This window comes from Urocitellus parryii, chromosome 7 (genome assembly GCF_045843805.1).
Source record: "Urocitellus parryii isolate mUroPar1 chromosome 7, mUroPar1.hap1, whole genome shotgun sequence".
Lineage (NCBI taxonomy): Eukaryota > Metazoa > Chordata > Mammalia > Rodentia > Sciuridae > Urocitellus > Urocitellus parryii.
The window spans coordinates 166,180,503-166,198,262 of NC_135537.1; the positions used below are offsets into that span (position 1 = coordinate 166,180,503).

The window sequence follows — 17,760 nt, forward strand, 5'->3', positions numbered from 1 at the left end:
TAATGTCCTGCACAACCAAGGATCCCATCCAAGATTACCAACTGCATTTAGCTGATGTGTTTTTATTCTCATTCAATCTAGAACGGTTTCTTAGTCTTTCTGGACTTACATGACTTTTGAAGATTACAGAAAAAAAAAAAAAAGACTCCCATTAAGTGCCTGCAGAAACTTTTCTAGAAGGCTGTTTACGGAACAAATCAAGTTAATTTCTGTTTCAGAACCATTGCACTTGTCATTCTCTTTTGCCCCTTGGATATTTATACCTTGTTACTTTATTAAAACGTCACCTTTTCTGTCACTTTTTGAAGTCCTCCATACATGCTTTCCAACCTCCGCTTCTACTGTCTCGTTAACATTTACCGCTAACTCATTTGTTTGCTGTTCATTTCTCCAACTACAATTTAAGCAAGGACTTTGTTTTGTTTACTTTGAACAGTGCCTGGCACAAAACAGTCCCCAATAAGTATCTGTTGAGTGAATTAATGACTCCAACACTGCACATACAGACTTTCCCAAGGATACCCCAAACCCGGATCTCTTGTGTACTAAATCTGCATTTGTCCGCTAGACTTCAGGCTCTCAAAGGTGGGAACTTGGCAAAGAAGGGATTAAGTCGGCATAGATGGAGGAGGAAGAAAGGGGACTGGATAGTTAGAGCCTAGCCTGTGCCCAGGGACAGGACGTTACCCACTGAGGAAACAAGGAAAGCCCGGAACCGGTGCGCATGTGTCGATCCCGCTCCAGGCCTCAATTTACCCATTTGTGAAGAGAAAGGGACAGAGAGTATACAACACCTCTCCAGATATGACATTCTTTAATTTCCCATTCCACCCGAAAGAAAAAAAAAAAAAAACCTTCCAGAGTGCTTACCCCGCGGCAGCTCACCTCCCGCCCGCTCAGCCAAGTGCTCCGAGTCGGCCCCTGGACACCGCGCTTCCGTCCCACGCCGCGACAACGTCTGCGCCGGCCGCCAGGAAGGACCTCGCAGACGCCACGATTGCGTTTCTCGGAGGACTGACCTCTGCCTGTAAATTTGCTCCAAGGACTGCTGACCGCGAAGACAGGAACCGGCAAAGTGGACTTGTGGGTCTCCAAATCAAGGCCTGCGCTGCTCCAAAGAAAGTGAGGTCTGAGGACGCAGAAATATGATCAGGCGTCTCGGAGCCACCCTGAAAGGGGGCCTTCGGACCGGTCATGTGGGAAGGCGGTTGGCGTAGTTGCCGGGCAACCACCGTTGTGGGGAGAAGAATGCGCGAGCTGTCTTCCGGTTCTAGCATATCAGGGATCCCCAAAGAAAACAAGGGGACCAACGCCAGGGTCGCGAGGGTGAGGGACTGGAGACTGAGTAATAGGAAAGGAAGAGCTGTTCTATTCATTCGATGACAGGAAAGGCCTCAGAACTAGATAGAAAGCCACACAAGGTGTCGGGCTTATAGTCTCAGCTACTTAGGAGGCTAAACCAGGAAGATAAAAAACAAACAACAACAGCAACAAAAATCTGGACAGGAACGGGATACCTAGATTCAGTTGCTGACCAACCCAACTCCCTTCTCAGCATTCAGCTTCTCCACGTCGAGGTGGGGGTCAGGGTGGTCATGGGGTTGATTGTAGACCTCCTGCTTTCCTGCTCTAGTGCTGTTCCTGGGTGAACCACAAAATCTAGCTCAACTTACCAGGAATCTGAAGCTCAGGAAGGTCTCACAAGTAAATGCCAGAGCCCAGACTGGAACCCATCTGGAAGATTCTCTTGTAGAAAAGGCCAGTTAGACTCTGCCTTGAGACTACAAAAGTACAACGGCAGAACTAAAGACTTTTCCCATGTACTTAGACATCTGTGCCTCCAGCCTTGGGTTGGACAGAGAGATTTGGGGATGGAGATTATTGAGCTCCTTCTTCTAATACTTCAGTTTCCTGTTCATTCATTGCTTCTGGTTTGGGTGAAAACTATCTTTTCCCATTAAAGACATTTCAGGAAGGATGCAATGCTATCTCTGGGCTCTGGTAGCTAACAAGACTCCTGCTTTTGTGTGATATCCTCAATGGAACAAATTGCCATGGAGTGATCCTATGTGGAAGAATGAATGGCCTGAATTGAGATCCAAATGCCTCTTCAGCTAAAGCACCAAAATTATTATTTTTGTGGACCTGGGGATCAAACCCAGGGCCTTGCACATGCTAGGAAAGCGCTTTACTACTGAGCTATAAATATTTTTAGAGTACAGAACAAAATCAAGACGGGGGCGGGGGGGGGGGTGGGCTGGGGATGTGGCTCAAGCGGTAGCGCGCTCGCCTAGCGTGCGTGTGGCCCGGGTTCGATCCTCAGCACCACATACAAAAGAAGATGTTGTGTCCGCCGAGAACTAAGAAAAAATAAATAAATATTAAAATTCTCTCTCTCTCTCTCTCTGTCCCCCTCTCTCTCTCACTCTCTCTTAAAAAAAAAATCAAGACAGGGCTCCAAATTGAAAGTCAGAATTCTGTATTTTCAGTGACAAGTCTTATATAAGCCCTCCCTGTGCAACTTAACTTGTATAAAGTAGAAAGCCAGGTTTTTGTAATGCTTGCTAAGATAAGTGTCATAATGTTTTGGGGTCATTTTGTGTTTTGGTAAAGAATCCAGAGGTGGGGCTGAGTTTGTGGCTCATTGGTAGAGTGCTTATTTAGCACATGCAAGGCCCTGGTTTCAATCCTTAGCACCACATAAAAACAAATAAATAAAATAAAGATATTGTGTCCATCCACAACTAAAATATAAATACGAAAAAATAATCCAGAGGCATCCTCCTTTTCCTAATATTGGCCCTCCACTAATGTTCATTCCCTATGCCTTCCTTCCCAGGAACAGGCCATGGAAAGGAATGATGTTATTGACTTCAAAGCTTTGGAGAAAGAGCTGCAGGATGCGCTCACTGCTGATGAGAAGTACAAACGAGAGAATGCTGCCAAGCTACGGGCAGTGGAACAGAGGGTGCCTTCCTATGAGGAGTTCAGGTTGGCTCACTGCCGTTTTTCTCAGGCCGTCCTGCTATGATGGGCTACAGTAGTTAACAGCAAGCGCTCTGGAATCAGATCATTCTGAGCTCCTGGCCTCAACCTCTACTATTGGTGTAATCTTCTGAAAGTTCCTTAATCTCTCTGAGCCTCAATTTTTTCATCTGTAAAGAGAATAACTTTTGTTATAATTAAATAAGCTATTGCATGTAAGATTCTGAACACGGTATCTGGCTTCATGTGCAGAGTTTGAAAACTTTTAGCTATACTGCTATCATAGTTGTCATATTATCCTGTCAACAGGTTCAACCTTACATCAGGCAAAATCTAGCTGCCTCCCTCCCAAGACACAGCACTAAGTTCACCACCCATTCTCTGTCCTTTATCTATAGGAGTATTGTCCTTGCATCACATCTGAAGCCTCTGGAGCGGAAGGACAAGATGGGAGGAAAGAGAACTGTGCCCTGGAATTGTCACTCTACTCAAGGGCAGCCTTCCCAAGATGTGGCCACCGAAATCTCCCAGGTAGGTAAGGCCCAGCCTCTTTAGACTAGCAGAATGCTCTGTCCTAAAGCTCCAACCGTGTCTTCTTACAACTCATACTTCTTCCTTTTATCTCATGGAAGACAACAGAGACAGGATTTTGCCTCTAGTCACAGAAAGAAAAGCAACTACGAGATGATAGGGCTGAGATGAACTGAGCAGAATGAGTCAGAAAGCAAGGTAGGGAGGTCTCCTTCCATCAGTTTTTTGACTTTCATTCCTACATCAGAATTGGATAGCTCAGCTTCTGAGATAGATCATAGATAGCACAACAATCCTGTGGCAGTTTGGGGAGAGAGACACAGCCTGTCAGGTCCTTGACACTCACTTTGTGTTCCTTTCTCTCTTCCTGAGATTTCCCATTAAATCCTTCACCCTTCTCAGAATAAATACTGATCTACTATTGAAAACCAGAGCTACGTCCCATTCATCAGTAGGAAAATCCCAGCAAAATCATGGCCTGGATTCCTTGGGCCCTCCCTCTCTCTCACATCCCCAGTTCCCTCCTTTGAAAATGAGACCCATAGGCACAGTAGCCTACCCAGTGCTTAGAGAGCAATCCCAGAGTTAAGATGAAAACCCACAGGCTCCCCTTAACCTCACTGTCACAGAGCAACCAGAAGAGCTCTGGACCCCCTTTGCTTCCTTTGTGATCTAGGAGAAAGTCCCCTTCCAGCCTGAGACCTCAGCAGAATTCTACCGAGATTGGCGACGACACTTGCAGAGTGGACCAGAGCGCTACCAGGCCCTGCTGCAGCTTGGAGGTCCCAAACTGGGTCACCTCTTCCAGACAGATGTGGGGTTTGGACTTCTAGGGGAGCTGCTCATGGTACTGAATGATCATGTGAGGCCAGCTGATAAGATGACAGTGCTGGGGGTCCTTCGCAGCCTGGCCGGCACGGGACGCTTTACCCTGAACCTGAGCCTCCTGAGCCATGCTGAGCAAGAGGGTTGCCGAGGCTTGTTTCAGAAGCTGCAGGCCATGGCTACCCCCAGATCTTTGCAGGAGGGGGGCTGTCCAGACAAACAGGCTGTGGAGGAGCAAGATGGTGGGCTCCAGGAGGAGGAGGGGCTCCTGCAGGAGCTATTAGGGCTGTACCAGATTCACTGATAGGACTGGCTGCCCTCAGAGTCCCGCTCAGAAGACCACCCTGACCTGCTTTCCTGATGTTTGACAGTGCTGCCTCCCTGGCTGATGTGAGCTTCAATGATCATCAGAGACATTTTTTTGGTGGTTGTCTTGGGGTTTCTGCAGGACTATAATGAGAAACCCACATCTACTTCTCTTCTCAGCTTGGAATTTTCAGAGAAAAAACTTGAATCAAGTCTCTCTAACTTTTCCAGCCACTGTATCTATCTTTTGAACTGTGTGAATCCACAGGACAGAAAAGGGTCCAGGAGGTTGAAATCAGTTTTGCTTCCCACCCTTTTTGAGTCTAACCCATTGGCCATGAGAGATGGATGTGTTTCCAACCAAATTTGGGTGATACCAGGTACAGCCTCCACTCAGAAAAAGAAAAAAGCAAACTTGTTAATCTTTCATGGCAAATAAACACTGATACTCATAATTCTTTAATCAGAATATTTGTAGCTCGAAGTCAGTGAATGGACATTTAACTAACAGTGACCAAATGCTACTTCATTTCAGGCGCAGAATTTTTCTCTAAGGGCTGAGTTCTTGTGCAGGTTGGGGAAGCCCCAAGCCATTAACTTAGGTCCAATGTCCTGGATGGCCAGGTGTATTGGAGGGAAGGCTTCCAGACTGATGGAAGGGAAGATATTTTATATGGGGCAGGTCGGGCAGGGCCTAGATCAGTGAAGCACAAGGGCCTTATGGCTCAATCTGGTTTTCCTTGATCCATTCTTGGAGCAGGGGAGTGCCAGTGTTCTAGAAAGGTGAGTGAAGGCCAAGTTCTAGAATGATTTTCCCTTGAGATCAGGCCTGGAACATTCCAAGGACATCTAGTACATCAGTTGGAAATAAATTGCCTTGCATTTGGCTGCTTCCTGTGAAGACTGTTGCTTATTTTCCTGGCTGCTTAGTTATTTCCTCAAATAGAGGCCTCTTCTTGGCAGTGATTTCTAGAAACCCCATAGGTGTTCAGTGCCTTGTTTTTTTTCCCTGCCCCTCTGTCCCTCCCTCCTGTAGATATGAGCCTGGCCCACACCACTGTGCTCCTATGGGCCTGGGGCAGTCTCCAGGCCTTTGAAATAGTGGAGAAGGAGAACATTTTTCTGAAGACCCCCTGCCCTGCTTTCCTTATGTTTGACAATGCTGCCTACTTGGCTGACATGAGCTTTGAGCTTCCCTGTCACTGCAAGCCTGAGGAGGTGCCGGCTGTAGTCTGGTACTATCAAAAGCATGTGGGTAGCAGCCACACCAAAGTGCTGACAGACTTTGATGGGCGTGTGCTGACCGAGGCGGCCCAGGTGCGTGTGGGCAGTGACATGCTAGTCCGTTTCAGCATCCGCATGTTTAGCCTGTTGGTTTTCCGAGCCCAGCCTGAGGACTCAGGTCTATACTTCTGTGGCACCCGCAAAGGGGAATACTTTTATGCCTACGATGTGGACATCCAGAGCAATGAGGGAATGGTGGCGACCTTCAAGGACATGGGCCAGAAGCCCTTTGCTGATGAGTACTATGGGAACCTCCATGTCTTCACCACCTTCTGGGAGTGGACCCCTTGTGACCGCTGTGGGGTGCGTGGGGAGCAATGGCGCATTGGCCTCTGCTACCTGCGGAGCCCTGACCTCTCCCCACGGTACCTGAGGACACAGTCTGATGTGGTGTCCTGTGGTTCACAGGCTGTGCCTAGGAGACTGCGCACCACAGTCAGGGACCACATGCCTGAGTTGCTGGTTCAGAGCTGCCTGGTGCCCTGCGAAAAGAAAAACCGGTTCCGGGAGAGTGTACTGGCTATATATAACTACGTGTCCAAAGTGGGTAGCAAGCCTTGGGTGCCCAAAGTGCCCATTCAGTTTCACCAGCAGAGACTGGGCCATGGACTCATCATCTCCTGTCCTGGGGCCCGGCCAGAGCATGCTGTGGCTTGGGACAAGGACCACCAGCACCTCTACCGCACACAATACCTAAAAGGTGTCAACAGATCCATGAGAGTATTCATTGACCATGGCAACCAGCTCCACATTCGCTTCACCCAGCTAAGTGACCGGGGCATTTACTATTGTTGGCGGCAAGGGGTGCAGATCGCTGGGTTTCGACTCAGTGTGACATCCCGAGGGCACTACCCAGCCTCACTGTCTGACCCTGAGACTCGTGCTGCTGTGGAGCTCACCCTGATAAGCTATCTTCTCATCACGGCAATTTTTGTCACCGTTCACCTCTGTCGTTGCTGCTGTTACTCATTTCGCTTTCGTCCCATGTTCTCACCCTAGGCTCTCTCTTCCCAAGCTCTGAAGACCAGTTGTGCTTCAATGTGTTTGTTAAATGATACCAGATGCCTGTGGGTAGGCGTCCTGGGCTGGGACATGTGGCAAGAAGATGCAGACAAATCTATTAGTTACAATCTGCTTCCCAATTTCATGAGCAGGTATGGGGCCTGATCTGGGAAGTGGGGAAACCTAAAGCAGGTGATAGCTTGGGGACTGAGGAGAAGGGAAGTAGGCAGGGGCACATGTTTTCTGACTTCACACTTAGGACAGAGGAGGAAGTGAACTAATACCCACCAAATCACCTGTTGCTGTTGGATCGCATTTGAGGTGCCCTTGAGGATTGCTGACGGGGCACTGGTTGAGCTGTGGGTGGCACAGGAGGAAGGAAGAAAAGAGTGAAGGGAGCTAGCATATGTCTTCCTTGGCTTTCTCCCCAGCATCGTACTGGGAATGGCAGGTAGGAATAGCAGGTGTGGGAGTAAAGATGAAGACTAGGATGGGGAATGGTGAAGGGAGCAGAGATCAAATTCTGGGCTTTCCTGAGCCACTGCACTCAGGCTGGGGATGAGAAGATGGAGTGGGGAGCAGAGGCCAGGGTACCATGCCTACTGTGGCAGAGCAGATCAGAAATGGGATTTGGTATGTGGCTACTGCCATGGGGACTTGGACTCCCAAGACAATAAGAGATAAAGAGTAAGTTGAGTCTTGTGCAGTGCTACATCTTGACCCCAGCTTCCCCACCCCTGCCATGAAGAGATGAGAGTACACTCTGGGGAAGGCCATGGTATGCATCTTTATTTCTCCTCAGTGAGTAAAGATGGTGGCACTTCCCTGAAGGTTAGCAGCAACAGCAGCAGCAGATGGTAGCAAGGAGTGAAGAGAGGGCACCAAGTCTTGGGAAGAGGGAGGGATCCCCTGAGGGACCCCCCTTCCTTCTTGGCCTCAGAGGGGAGTAGGACCATGGAGTGGGCCCTTCCAGCCCCATTTCTTGGCACAAATAGCTCACCTGCCCACCAGCCTGCCCAGGGAGAGTAGAGCAGGTGTTCTGGGGTGGAAGAGTGTGCCCAAGTGCTCCTGCTTCAGGCTGCAGGAGAATGAGCCAGTATCTTTGCTCTGCTCATGCCTCAGTTTCCCAAACTATAAAATAGGGTGCTGCCTAAAATACAGGTGGGGTACATTCTATACGCAGGTAAGAGGGGACACAAGGGGCCCTTAATGTAGGGAAAAGCAGCAGCTAGTCATTACAGGTGGAGAAGGTTAGGTGGAGGGTAGTGGCCTCACTGTGGTCAGGAGGCAGCAGTCACAGGGCTCTGAGGCCTGGGTGGTCAAAGGTTCTGCAGCACATAAGAGGCCTTCAGAACTGAGACAGTGGTACTCTGCCCCCATGGAAAGCAGCCCTCTCTCCCCTGTTTCAGCATCTTCAAAAGGATGAGTCATTTTCTGGATTCCCATGACCCAGAGGTCAAGTGTAACTGGTTACTCACAACCCCCACTCCGATGTCTGGCATCATCCCCACTGCCTCCTCACTACCAGTGTCCCTTCTACCCCAGATGGGGGAGTCGTCCTGGGTTTGACCTCTCTGTATCCACACCTAGGGGCCAGGAAGCCCCCCTCGTTGCCCTTCTAATACTCCTTCCCTCTCCACTTAACTATAGATTCCCGGAGAGCTGAGAACCAAGCTCCTACCTGCCTATAGACTGGTTCCCTGGATGGCAGCTCAATGGGATTAAGACATTTGAATTACCACTCAGGAGGCCCCCTGGGACCTTTCTCTGTAGTCTAGGTAGCAGGACTTCTCCTACATTGGTCAGGGTCATTCTAGAAGAACAAGCCTCTGCCCAGGGCTGTCTTGCCTGTGAGGACTTCCCCTTCCAGCAGCCTAAGAAAACTCAAAGCCCAGTTCCCAGAGACTCCAGAGACCTCCAGCTTTGGCAACAGTTGCCATAACAACAGGGTGATTTGTAGGTGCCCCCTGCCCTATCCAACTTATTCCTTCGCTCCCAATTTTAACCCAAGCTACTGGCCACATTTCTAGACCGCCCCTTTAGTGTGAGTTCCCTGTTAGTTGAAGTTGCTAGGTGCTGGGTGGGTGCCATCTGGCAGGCCGAATGCTGACTGAGCCTAGGGCAGCAGACTGGTGTAGAGATGGAGGAGGGAGGGGAGCAGCAGTTAGGAATCAGGTCTGGAGAAATGAGCTATCCAAGGAGAAGCAACTCTACTGCTCCCACTACAGGCCCCTCATGTTGTGGGGCCACCTGGTGGCCCACCTCACATCACATCCTTGTGCTCCTGCTTGGATTCCTTAATGACCTGCAGGGGACAGGGAAGGTGCACAGTGCAACAGCTTAGGAGCTCACCGACTCCAGGTCCCCCACGCTAAGCTATGTAACTTATGTAAGGCAAGTACCCAACCATCCTAGAACTTTCTTAATTCTTAAGACCGCCTTTCATTGTGCAGTGGTCGGAGTGGGTAGTAAAAGAGAACTTGTACAGTGCTTAGCACCATGCCTGGCACACAGGGCTTAGGGTATAAGAGTAGCCTTACTGCTGCTGCCACTCCAACTGGGAATGCCAAGGGAGCAGCATGCCAAATCCCTTCTCCTGTCCTTCTGGCAGATTCCTTTGAATAAAATTTGAAAGTCCTCCCTCTTCCCAACTGTCCCAGCCAGAGTTGGGAGTGAAAGCTACTAGCTTTCCTTCCTCTCTCTCCCAGTCCTGTTTCCAGAAGCACCTGAGTCTGGAGGGTGAGAAAGGGAGAGAGCCTGAGTTGGGACCCAATCCAGTGGCCTAGGTCCTTTCACTGCCCATGGAGACTGAAGAAAGGAGTGATGTTCAGGCTCCTCCCCAAAGTCCATAGCCCTCCAGGAGCTCTTGGGAGTCACCAAGGACCTCCTGAGTGCCTGGCCCAGGCTTTCTTCCAGAGCCTTGCCAAGTATCCCTGGACACAGCCAGAATCCCTCCTCACCTCGCCATCACGCATCTCCACAGTCTTCACCACAATGTTCCTCTTGAGGTGGCCTTCTGACACGGACTTGGTGTCCAGGCTGGTTTCTACAGGTGTTGGGAGAAGAGGCCTCCCTGGGTCCTCAGGACACTACACATCCTCTCCTACACCCAACTTCCCCATCACACACACACGAATCACAGGCACAAGTGCCTATCCATCCAGGCAGGGAGAGTCCCTGCTCTTCCAAAAGGGCTGGAGACCTCCCAAGTCCCCATGGTGCTGGGCACATCCCACTATGATCCAGTGCTCTGCCATCTCTGACCTGGCTTCATTTAAATCCCTATCTGGCTTTCTGGCAATCCAGTACTGCATCAGAGAAGAAGCACGTGGGCTTTGAACTCTGGTGGACCAGAGCTTGAGCCCTAGCTCAGCCACTAACCAGCCATATGTACAAAACAATTGACCTCAGCTGTATTGCAGAATGGGGATGATGGTCTCTAGGTGGCAGTAAAAAGGTGATTAACTAAAATAATGTATGTAAAGCATCTGGCACATATTAGTGATTGATACGTATAGGTCCCTTCCCCTTTCTTGTCTGTCACTTATGTGATCCCTCAATGTCTAGCACTCAGCAGATTTTCACTACCTGGTCAGCATGGTTAACTTTCTGATGCTGAATTAAGCCTTGGAAACACATCTGGTGTTCCTAAATATCCTCACCCAGAAGAAGAGAATTTTCTTTCCTTATCTACAAATCATTGATGGCCACATATCAACAAAAAAGTAATTTAGTCTCCCCTTAGAGAGAAAACTATAACATGTCACACTATTATTTAAAATTAAGAGCAGAGAACATAAAATCTCATTCACTACAAGAGTAGCACTCCTGAGGGAAATAATCCTCTGGGCTGCATTGCACTGAGAAGAGCAACAGAGCCTTGGGGACAGATGGATCAAGCATAGAACCTGGCCACCAGGCACAGCAAGACCCAAGGGAACTTCCCAGTGACAGAGGAGGGAGGCAGAGGCTGGTATCTGATTGAGAGCATCTCATCTGAGTACCCAGGGACTTGCCACCTTTAACACTGGCCAGATCTGCTAGTTTAACCTACAGTTACTATGTGCTGGGCACTGAGGTTCCTGGGAAAGTGACACAGTTCTGGTCCTTTAGGACTCCTGGGAGGAGTGAGCCCAAGAGGACCAGGAAAATGGGCTTGCTGAGACTTTCTTACTCCCTGTCAAGCTGAGAAAAGCTCTCATTTGAGAGGCAGGCAGCTAACCGAGAGCCGACGGGGCTCCATTTACAATCTGGTGAGCCTGTATTGGTATAACTTGTATTGTGAGCCTTTTGAGATGTCTTGTGACCTTGTGACCTTCCCCTTCTTTGGTGCTTTTGCCCCCTGTAGTGACAAGCAGTTGGAAAAAAAAAACAAAAATATGAAACACTCAAAAGGGCAGACCTTGCCCAAGGCATGCAGAGCAGGCAGAGGCAGAGACCTCATCCAGTTCTGCTGTGGAATGGGGTGTAGGGAGGGGAGGAAGGGACACAGGCAGAGCAGGACAGGAGCAGCAGCAAGCCCCACCTGTGAGTGCCCAGGGATGCTGTGCTCTGGCTAGGAGCTCTGCAGTGAATCATGAAGACCCTCAGGGAGAGCCCAGACCTCTTTCCCCTGGTCTCTGGCCCCAGGCCAGAACGCCCATGATCTTGGGGGAGGAGGTGGGCATCCAACACCCTTCCTACAAGGCCCACTCTACTGACCTCGGATCTGCAGGTTGGAGAAGGTCTGCACTGGAATGGTGATACTGAAAGACAGCAAAGGGATGGGGTGACCAGGCTGCCCTAGGACATCCCAGGCCAGGTTCTGGACAAGGGTTGGCATGACAACCTAAAGGGCCATTTGCCATGCCAGGAGAGTCTCCCAAGCTTTCTGCAGCAGCCAGTGCTCTCTGCGTAGCTCCAAAAGTGTGCCAGAGTTTTGGGTGTTATCTGCCAAGGCACATGTTCCACTAAGGAGAATGGAGACTTGCATGGCAGAGGAGAGGGAGGAGAAAATGGTGAAAGTGCCAAGAATTGGAAGAGATCAGTCAGGGGAACAGAAGTCCAGTCTTTGTTGAGAGGCTGAGGAGTGAGACCCTTAGTTTGGAGGGTGACCCAGGTACCCCCCACCCTGGGACCTAATCAATATTGGTTGGAGCCATTCATCAGACATCTATTGAATAGTACTGTGTGTTGGTCAGGCAATGTGCTGGGCACTGGGTGGGAGAATAACTGGACCCAAGGATGGATCACTCTCAGGCCCTGAAGGGAGCAAGGCAGACTCTAGAGGGAGGCAGCAGGGAGAATTTCCCGAGGGCTGTGGTCTGGGCTCACCGGTTTTCCTCGCCCTCCAGTAACTTCCTATAGGTGGCGATCTCGATGTCCAGGGCCAGCTTGACATTAAGCAGGTCCTGGTACTCCTGCAGGTGGCGGGCCATCTCGTCTTTGAGGCTCTGTCCCTCTTCCTCCAGACGGGCCAGGGTCTCCTGGTAACTCGCCGCCTCCCGCGCGTGGCGCTCCTCCTGCTCGCGCATCTGTCTCTCCAGGGACTCGTTCTGTGGGATGTAGCCGGCCTGTCCCTCGGGGGCCCCCGGCATGCTGCACAGCGCTGGGACCTCTGCGCGACTCTGAGAGGCTTCGAGCCTGGCCTCCAGCCCGGAGTAACATCGGAGCCCCGCCCTCTGCCAGGTCCCTACCCAAGCCCTTTTCTTTTAGCATCTCCTAACGTGGTGGTGACCCCCACTGCTCACCGTTCCACGCAAGGACTCCAGGTCGCAGGTCAAGGCCTGCAGCTGGCGCCGGTAGTCATTGGCCTCGTGCTTGGCTTGGCGGAGCAGCTCGGCATTGCGGGCAGCAGCATCTGTGAGGTCAGCAAACTAGAAGGGGAAAGAGCCCTAACTGAGGGGTGGGCCCCCGACACATATATCCAGGGGATCCGCGTGGGCCCGTGGAGACTGCTGGGAAATCACGGAGATGGGCATGACCCAGGTCACCCCCAGGACACTGGCCCTGGCAGGGATTATTCCCAGTGACAGTGACCCCTGGATTGGAGGCACAGTAGTCTCTGCTGTGCCTCAGCCTCTAGCACAGTACCTGTTCAGCCGGGGAAAGAATGACCAGTGCCAAAGGATCTTGAACCTCTGTGCTGGCTGCCCTATCTATGGGCCTGAAACCCGCCCCACCTTGGATAATAGGTCCTGGCCAGCAAAGCCCTGGGTGCTAATAGCCCTTTCCCCCAGCTTGCACTCAGCATTCCAGCAGGCCTTGACCCTACTCAGACTGTCACAGGCTTTTGCTGCTCACACCCCTCAGCCTTGGCATCCTGGATCAGCACCTCCAAGTACTAACTCTCTGTGTTCCACCTCCTAGCCTCCTAACAAGCTCTGCTGTTCCTCTTCTCTTTATATAGGTAACCCACCTGTTCTTTCTAGCTCAAATGCCCCCACCGGACTTCCCTAGTTCCAACGCTGCAAATAAACTGCCCTGTGGTGTTTCTCTATGCAGCCCTATTTAGGTCCATTATCACATCTCCCTGCTCAGATGCCTCTCTGTATCCCAGCAAATAACCCGGCATGCAGTAAATGCTCCATAACCCAGCACGCAGACTGGCAGAGGCATCAAGAATGCAGGCTCCCAAGTGAAATGGGATAGGGTTGGAAATCCTACTTTACCACATAGGAGTTTTGTGGCTTTGGGCAAGTTGGTTAACCTCTCTGGGTTTCAGTTCTCGCATCTCTCGAAGAATAGTGCTTCATGGTAAGATAATCCACTCAAAGCACAGGGCCTGGCATTACAACAATGTTAGTAACACAATAGTAGTAATAGCAGGAATAATATTAATGAGTCCTTTTGGAAGTAGTAGTGCTGGTGTGACCTGGGCAGGTTATCTCACTTCTCTGGGGAGGTTGGTCACTGAGAGGATATTCCTCTAGCTTCCTCCTCCCTCCTTCCCCTGTCCTCTTGTATGGAGCAAGGAGGGCTGACTGAGGAGCCCCACAGGCAAGGCTACCTTGGACCGGTACCACTCCTCTGCCTCCTGCATGTTGCTGGACGCCACTGCCTCGTACTGCGTGCGGATCTCCCTCAGGGCTGCTGTGAGGTCTGGCTTGGCCATGTCCATCTCCACGTGGACCTGCTGTCGGGCTAGCTGTTCCTGGAGTTCCCGCACCTCCTGGCCAGGGTGAGAGAAGGGGTACCAGGGCTCAGGGCTCCAGGTGTAGGCTTCAGCTGGGGTTCTCACAGCATCACACCCTCTTCTACCTGCCCCTGGGCCAGGAGCATTGGCAAAGGGAGATGAGACAGCCCTTGTTGGAGTAAGTGGCATGGCCAAGACTAAGAGAAGTAGGAAAGAGAGTTCGTCATTGTCCTTCCTGGGCTGGATAGATAGGAGGCAGGTGCTGAGCATGTGCCTGTGGGTTTCCAGGTTCCATGGGGCCATGGATTGTGAATCCAGAATTGGAGGTCAGAGATTAGTGGGTTTTTTTTTTGTTTGTTTTTTTGTTTTTTTTTTTTTAAGAATGGCTCTCGTTTTGGCTGGGGATGTAGCTCAGCAGTAAAGCATTTAACTGGCATGTGCAAAACAAAAAACAAAAACAGAGAGAAAAAGAATGGCTCTCATTTTAGTGGAGAGAGGGAAGTGGGGAATCAGAGACTAACTATGTGACCTTAGGACTTTTAAAAAGCTTTTTTAAAAATTTTGAAACAGGGTCTTACTAAGTTACCCAAGCTCCCTCAGCCTTAGATCTTTTTTTTTTTTTTTTTTTTGTACTGGGGATTGAACTCGGGGGCACTTGACCACTGAGCCAAGTCCCCAGCCCTGTTTTGTATTTTATTTAGAGAAAGGGTCTCACTGAGTTGCTTAGCACCTCACTTTTGCTAAGGATAGTTTTGAACTTGCGATCCTCCTGCCTCAGCCTCTCCAACTCCTGGGATTACAGGCGTGTGCCACCATGCCCGGCTAGGACACTTTTTAACTTTTATAGACTTCAGTGTCTTTCTCTGTGAAAAGAAGGTAGCTGGAAGAGCTCCTATCTCTTAGGGATGATGTGAAGAAAAACCCAGGCAGCAAGGCCTTGCACTTGTCAGTTCAGAGGGCATGTTTGTGCCTTTCACCAGGTGGTGGGGATGCTCTCTGTCTCTGCCTTCACTTTCTGTCTCTGTCTCTCTCTCTCATTTTCTTTCTGCTGCCAATCTGCTTCCTCTGTCTCAGAGTATCTCTGTCTCTGTCTCTCTCAGTGTGTGTATCTCTCTGTGTGTTGGGCTTCCCTCCCTCTGCCCTGGCCTCACCTCCTCATGGATCTTCCTCAAGAACCGGATCTCCTCCTCCAATGACTCAATCTTCCTCTCCAGATCCAGACGGGCCAGGGTGGCTTCATCTGCCTCCTGGAGTGGGGATGGGGCATTGGGCCACTCTGACTCCAGGCTCCTCCTCTCCATTCCCCAGCCTTGTCTTACCCCTCCTTCTGGGGTGTTGGGAAGCAGCACACTGTTCTGAAGGGCTAGGCTTGGGGGCTGTGTTTGCCATCAATACTTCCCCCTCCCTGACCCTCCCCTCCACCTTTCTGACCTGTCTATAGGCAGCCAGATTGTTCTCAGCCTCCAGCCTCAGGTTGGTTTCATCCTGGAGCCTAGGATGGGGAACAAATTCCTGGATCCAGGATCTTGTAGGATTCTTGGATCTTGCCCCTATCTCCCAGGAGATGGCTACCACAGAGCCCCTCCCCCCCCCACAGGACCAGTAGAGTAGCAGGAGGAGTGAGGGTCAGAGAGGGGTCCTAGACAGAAGCCTTGACTGGGATCATGAGCAGACAAAGGCTTTTGCCTTAACTCATCACTAAGATGCCTTGTCAGGGTGGTGCACCTGATTCTGCTCACACAGGCGCATCCACCAGTGTGCACTTGCTGCTGCATGCTTGACACACATCCTCCCGCATTGGAGGGTGCACATACATGCCCACTGTTCAGCAAATCACCATGCCTCTGGGGTTTCCTCTGACACCAGGTACTACCTTCTGAGATGAATTTTACTGTGATCTCTGCTTGATAGCCATGCAAGTCAAAGTGATTTGAATATGATCAGAGGCCAGTGATATGTAGTCACCTCTGTTCTGCACCCAGACCTGCCTGCTCTTTCCCCTACTTCCTTTAGCCTGGAGCCCAACCCTCTTTGTGGACACTCACCTTCTCCTCTTGTCACTCCTCCTTTGTATAGACCCAGACCCAGAATAGGTGACAACTCCCTCCCATCACACACATACACACACACACACACACACACACACACACACACACACACACACACTTCTCAATGCCCAGAGAATCAAATGCAAAACCTTTGTCTAGTGGGGCCCTTGGCTGCCTGGCATAGCCTCCCCTGTGGGGATGTACCCAGAGTGTCTGGCTCCCTGGAAGAAGTCCTTTGGGAATCAGATTCCTGAGGTCTTAGACTGCTACCTGGTCCCTCCCAGGACATGATAGCCCCCACTTTTCCAGAAGTGGGGAAACCCAGGGAGCAAAGAGGCTGAGCTCTTGTCCGAGACTGCAGCCCTGCAGCCTTGCCCTCTCAGAGGCTCCATCCTCTTTGCTCACCAGCCCCCTTTCCCTACCCCCCGCTCCTCACTTCTGCCTCAGGGTGCCCAGGTCCTGTGCCAGATTGTCCCTCTCCACCTCAAGCCGTGCGCTGTTGGCAGTGAGCTGATCAAGCCGCAGCCGCAGCTCCCGAAGCTCAGCTTGGTAGACATCAGCCAGCTTAGTGGGCTCCTTGGCCCGAAGCTGGTTCAGCTCAGCAGCCAGCGCCTTGTTTTGCTGTTCCAGGAAGCGAACCTTCTCGATGTAGCTGGCAAAGCGGTCGTTGAGCTCCATCATCTCTGCCCGCTCACTGGCCCGGGTCTCCTTGAAGCCGGCATTGAGTGCCCCAGCCAGGGAGAAGTCCACCCGGGCTGGGATTGGAGGGTGCATTCGAGCCAGGGTAAAGCGGGAGCCAGGACCTAGGAGGTGGCTGGGACCCAGGCTCCGAACCAACATCTCGGAGGAGGTGTAGGACCGGCGAGCAGAAGTGACTCGTCGCCGCTCCATCCTGCTTTGCCTCTGCTGACTCCTGGGATGTGAGGGCTTTATGGGAGAGTGGACCAGCCTGGCCCTGCCTGGGCTGCCCTGGTGACGCCCCCTGGCATAGCCTGAGGGGGTGGGGCTGGGCTGCAGCCCAGCCACGGGAGAGTTCTCTCACCCCACCAAGGTCACTATACCCAGAGGCAGGATTTCCTGGTACCTAGGGCTGGATGCTGGGGCTGGAGCCCTGATCAATGAGCAAGGAGACCCTCTCTCTAGGAAGGAGTCAAGAAAGGACTGGGCCTGGACTGGAGGTGTAGTTCAGTCAGAGAGAGCTGTCTAGCATGCAGGAGGCCTTGGGTTCAATCCTTAGGACCATACATATGCATGCATGTGTGCACGCACATGCACACAAGAGCTGTGCCAGGTGACCTCTGACCTGCTTCCAGGCCTTCCCTTACTCCACATTCCCTCTTCCTGTGCCTGCTAAATGCAGGGAATTAGGTGAAGAATGAACCTATGCCATACTGCAAAGAACAGCCTATGCTACAGTTTTCTGTTGAGCACTATTCCAACAGGTATCCAGAGTCATGCCCTCTAAGCACAGAGGTCCTGCTTTTCTGCTTTCTCCCCATTCCCTGGAATGCCTAGAGGGGCAACTAAGGTTTCTATATAGCTATGGGAAAGAGACGTGGAGATCCTGATAGGGCAGGAGGGACAGGCCTTCTCCCTGAGCCTCTCTTTAGCCCTGTGTTTGCCTGGCCTCCCTGCACAGGCTCCCAGAGCCTGGTCCTTGACAGC

At 51.2% G+C, this 17,760-nt stretch overlaps 4 protein-coding genes across 5 annotated transcripts in view; 2 read left to right on the forward strand and 2 right to left on the reverse strand.

Annotated features, from left to right (window-relative positions):
• The window catches only part of Eftud2 (elongation factor Tu GTP binding domain containing 2), a 42,864-nt gene extending 41,889 nt beyond the window's left edge, over positions 1-975 (reverse strand). Inside the window, exon 1 of one of the 2 annotated variants that reach the window (XM_026408243.2) lies at positions 871-975. The gene's annotated coding sequence lies outside the window, so the exon portion shown is untranslated. The remainder of the gene's footprint in view (positions 1-870) is intronic. The other variant, XM_026408244.2, reaches the window with a different exon arrangement.
• A 274-nt stretch (positions 976-1,249) lies between these two features.
• Dnaaf19 (dynein axonemal assembly factor 19) lies at positions 1,250-4,645 on the forward strand. Its single transcript, XM_026408286.2, has 4 exons — positions 1,250-1,326; positions 2,840-2,991; positions 3,384-3,516; positions 4,193-4,645. The coding sequence occupies exons 2-4, from the start codon at positions 2,849-2,851 to the stop codon at positions 4,643-4,645; spliced, it is 729 nt and encodes a 242-aa protein (XP_026264071.2). The 5' UTR covers positions 1,250-1,326; positions 2,840-2,848.
• A 1,040-nt stretch (positions 4,646-5,685) lies between these two features.
• Positions 5,686-6,930, forward strand: Fam187a (family with sequence similarity 187 member A). The gene has a single exon (XM_026408204.1). The coding sequence runs from the start codon at positions 5,686-5,688 to the stop codon at positions 6,928-6,930; it is 1,245 nt and encodes a 414-aa protein (XP_026263989.1).
• A 2,266-nt stretch (positions 6,931-9,196) lies between these two features.
• Gfap (glial fibrillary acidic protein) lies at positions 9,197-16,986 on the reverse strand. Its single transcript, XM_026408259.2, has 9 exons — positions 16,532-16,986; positions 15,479-15,539; positions 15,199-15,294; positions 13,922-14,083; positions 12,663-12,788; positions 12,247-12,467; positions 11,635-11,678; positions 9,894-9,979; positions 9,197-9,238 (listed from the first exon to the last, which is right to left on the reverse strand). The coding sequence occupies exons 1-9, from the start codon at positions 16,984-16,986 to the stop codon at positions 9,197-9,199; spliced, it is 1,293 nt and encodes a 430-aa protein (XP_026264044.1).
• Positions 16,987-17,760: the final 774 nt, after the last annotated feature.

Coding starts and splice junctions, on each gene's coding strand:
- Gfap (XM_026408259.2), bottom strand. CDS start 16,986: ATGGAGCGGCGACGAGTCACTTCTGCTCGCCGGTCCTACACCTCCTCC. Junction 14,084..15,198: donor TGAGGAAGATCCATGAGGAG/GTGAGGCCAGGG, acceptor CACCCTGGCCAG/GAGGTGCGGGAACTCCAGGA. Junction 12,468..12,662: donor TGGAGTCCTTGCGTGGAACG/GTGAGCAGTGGG, acceptor TACATCCCACAG/AACGAGTCCCTGGAGAGACA.
- Fam187a (XM_026408204.1), top strand. CDS start 5,686: ATGAGCCTGGCCCACACCACTGTGCTCCTATGGGCCTGGGGCAGTCTC.
- Dnaaf19 (XM_026408286.2), top strand. CDS start 2,849: ATGGAAAGGAATGATGTTATTGACTTCAAAGCTTTGGAGAAAGAGCTG. Junction 2,992..3,383: donor CCTTCCTATGAGGAGTTCAG/GTTGGCTCACTG, acceptor CTTTATCTATAG/GAGTATTGTCCTTGCATCAC. Junction 3,517..4,192: donor TGGCCACCGAAATCTCCCAG/GTAGGTAAGGCC, acceptor TTTGTGATCTAG/GAGAAAGTCCCCTTCCAGCC.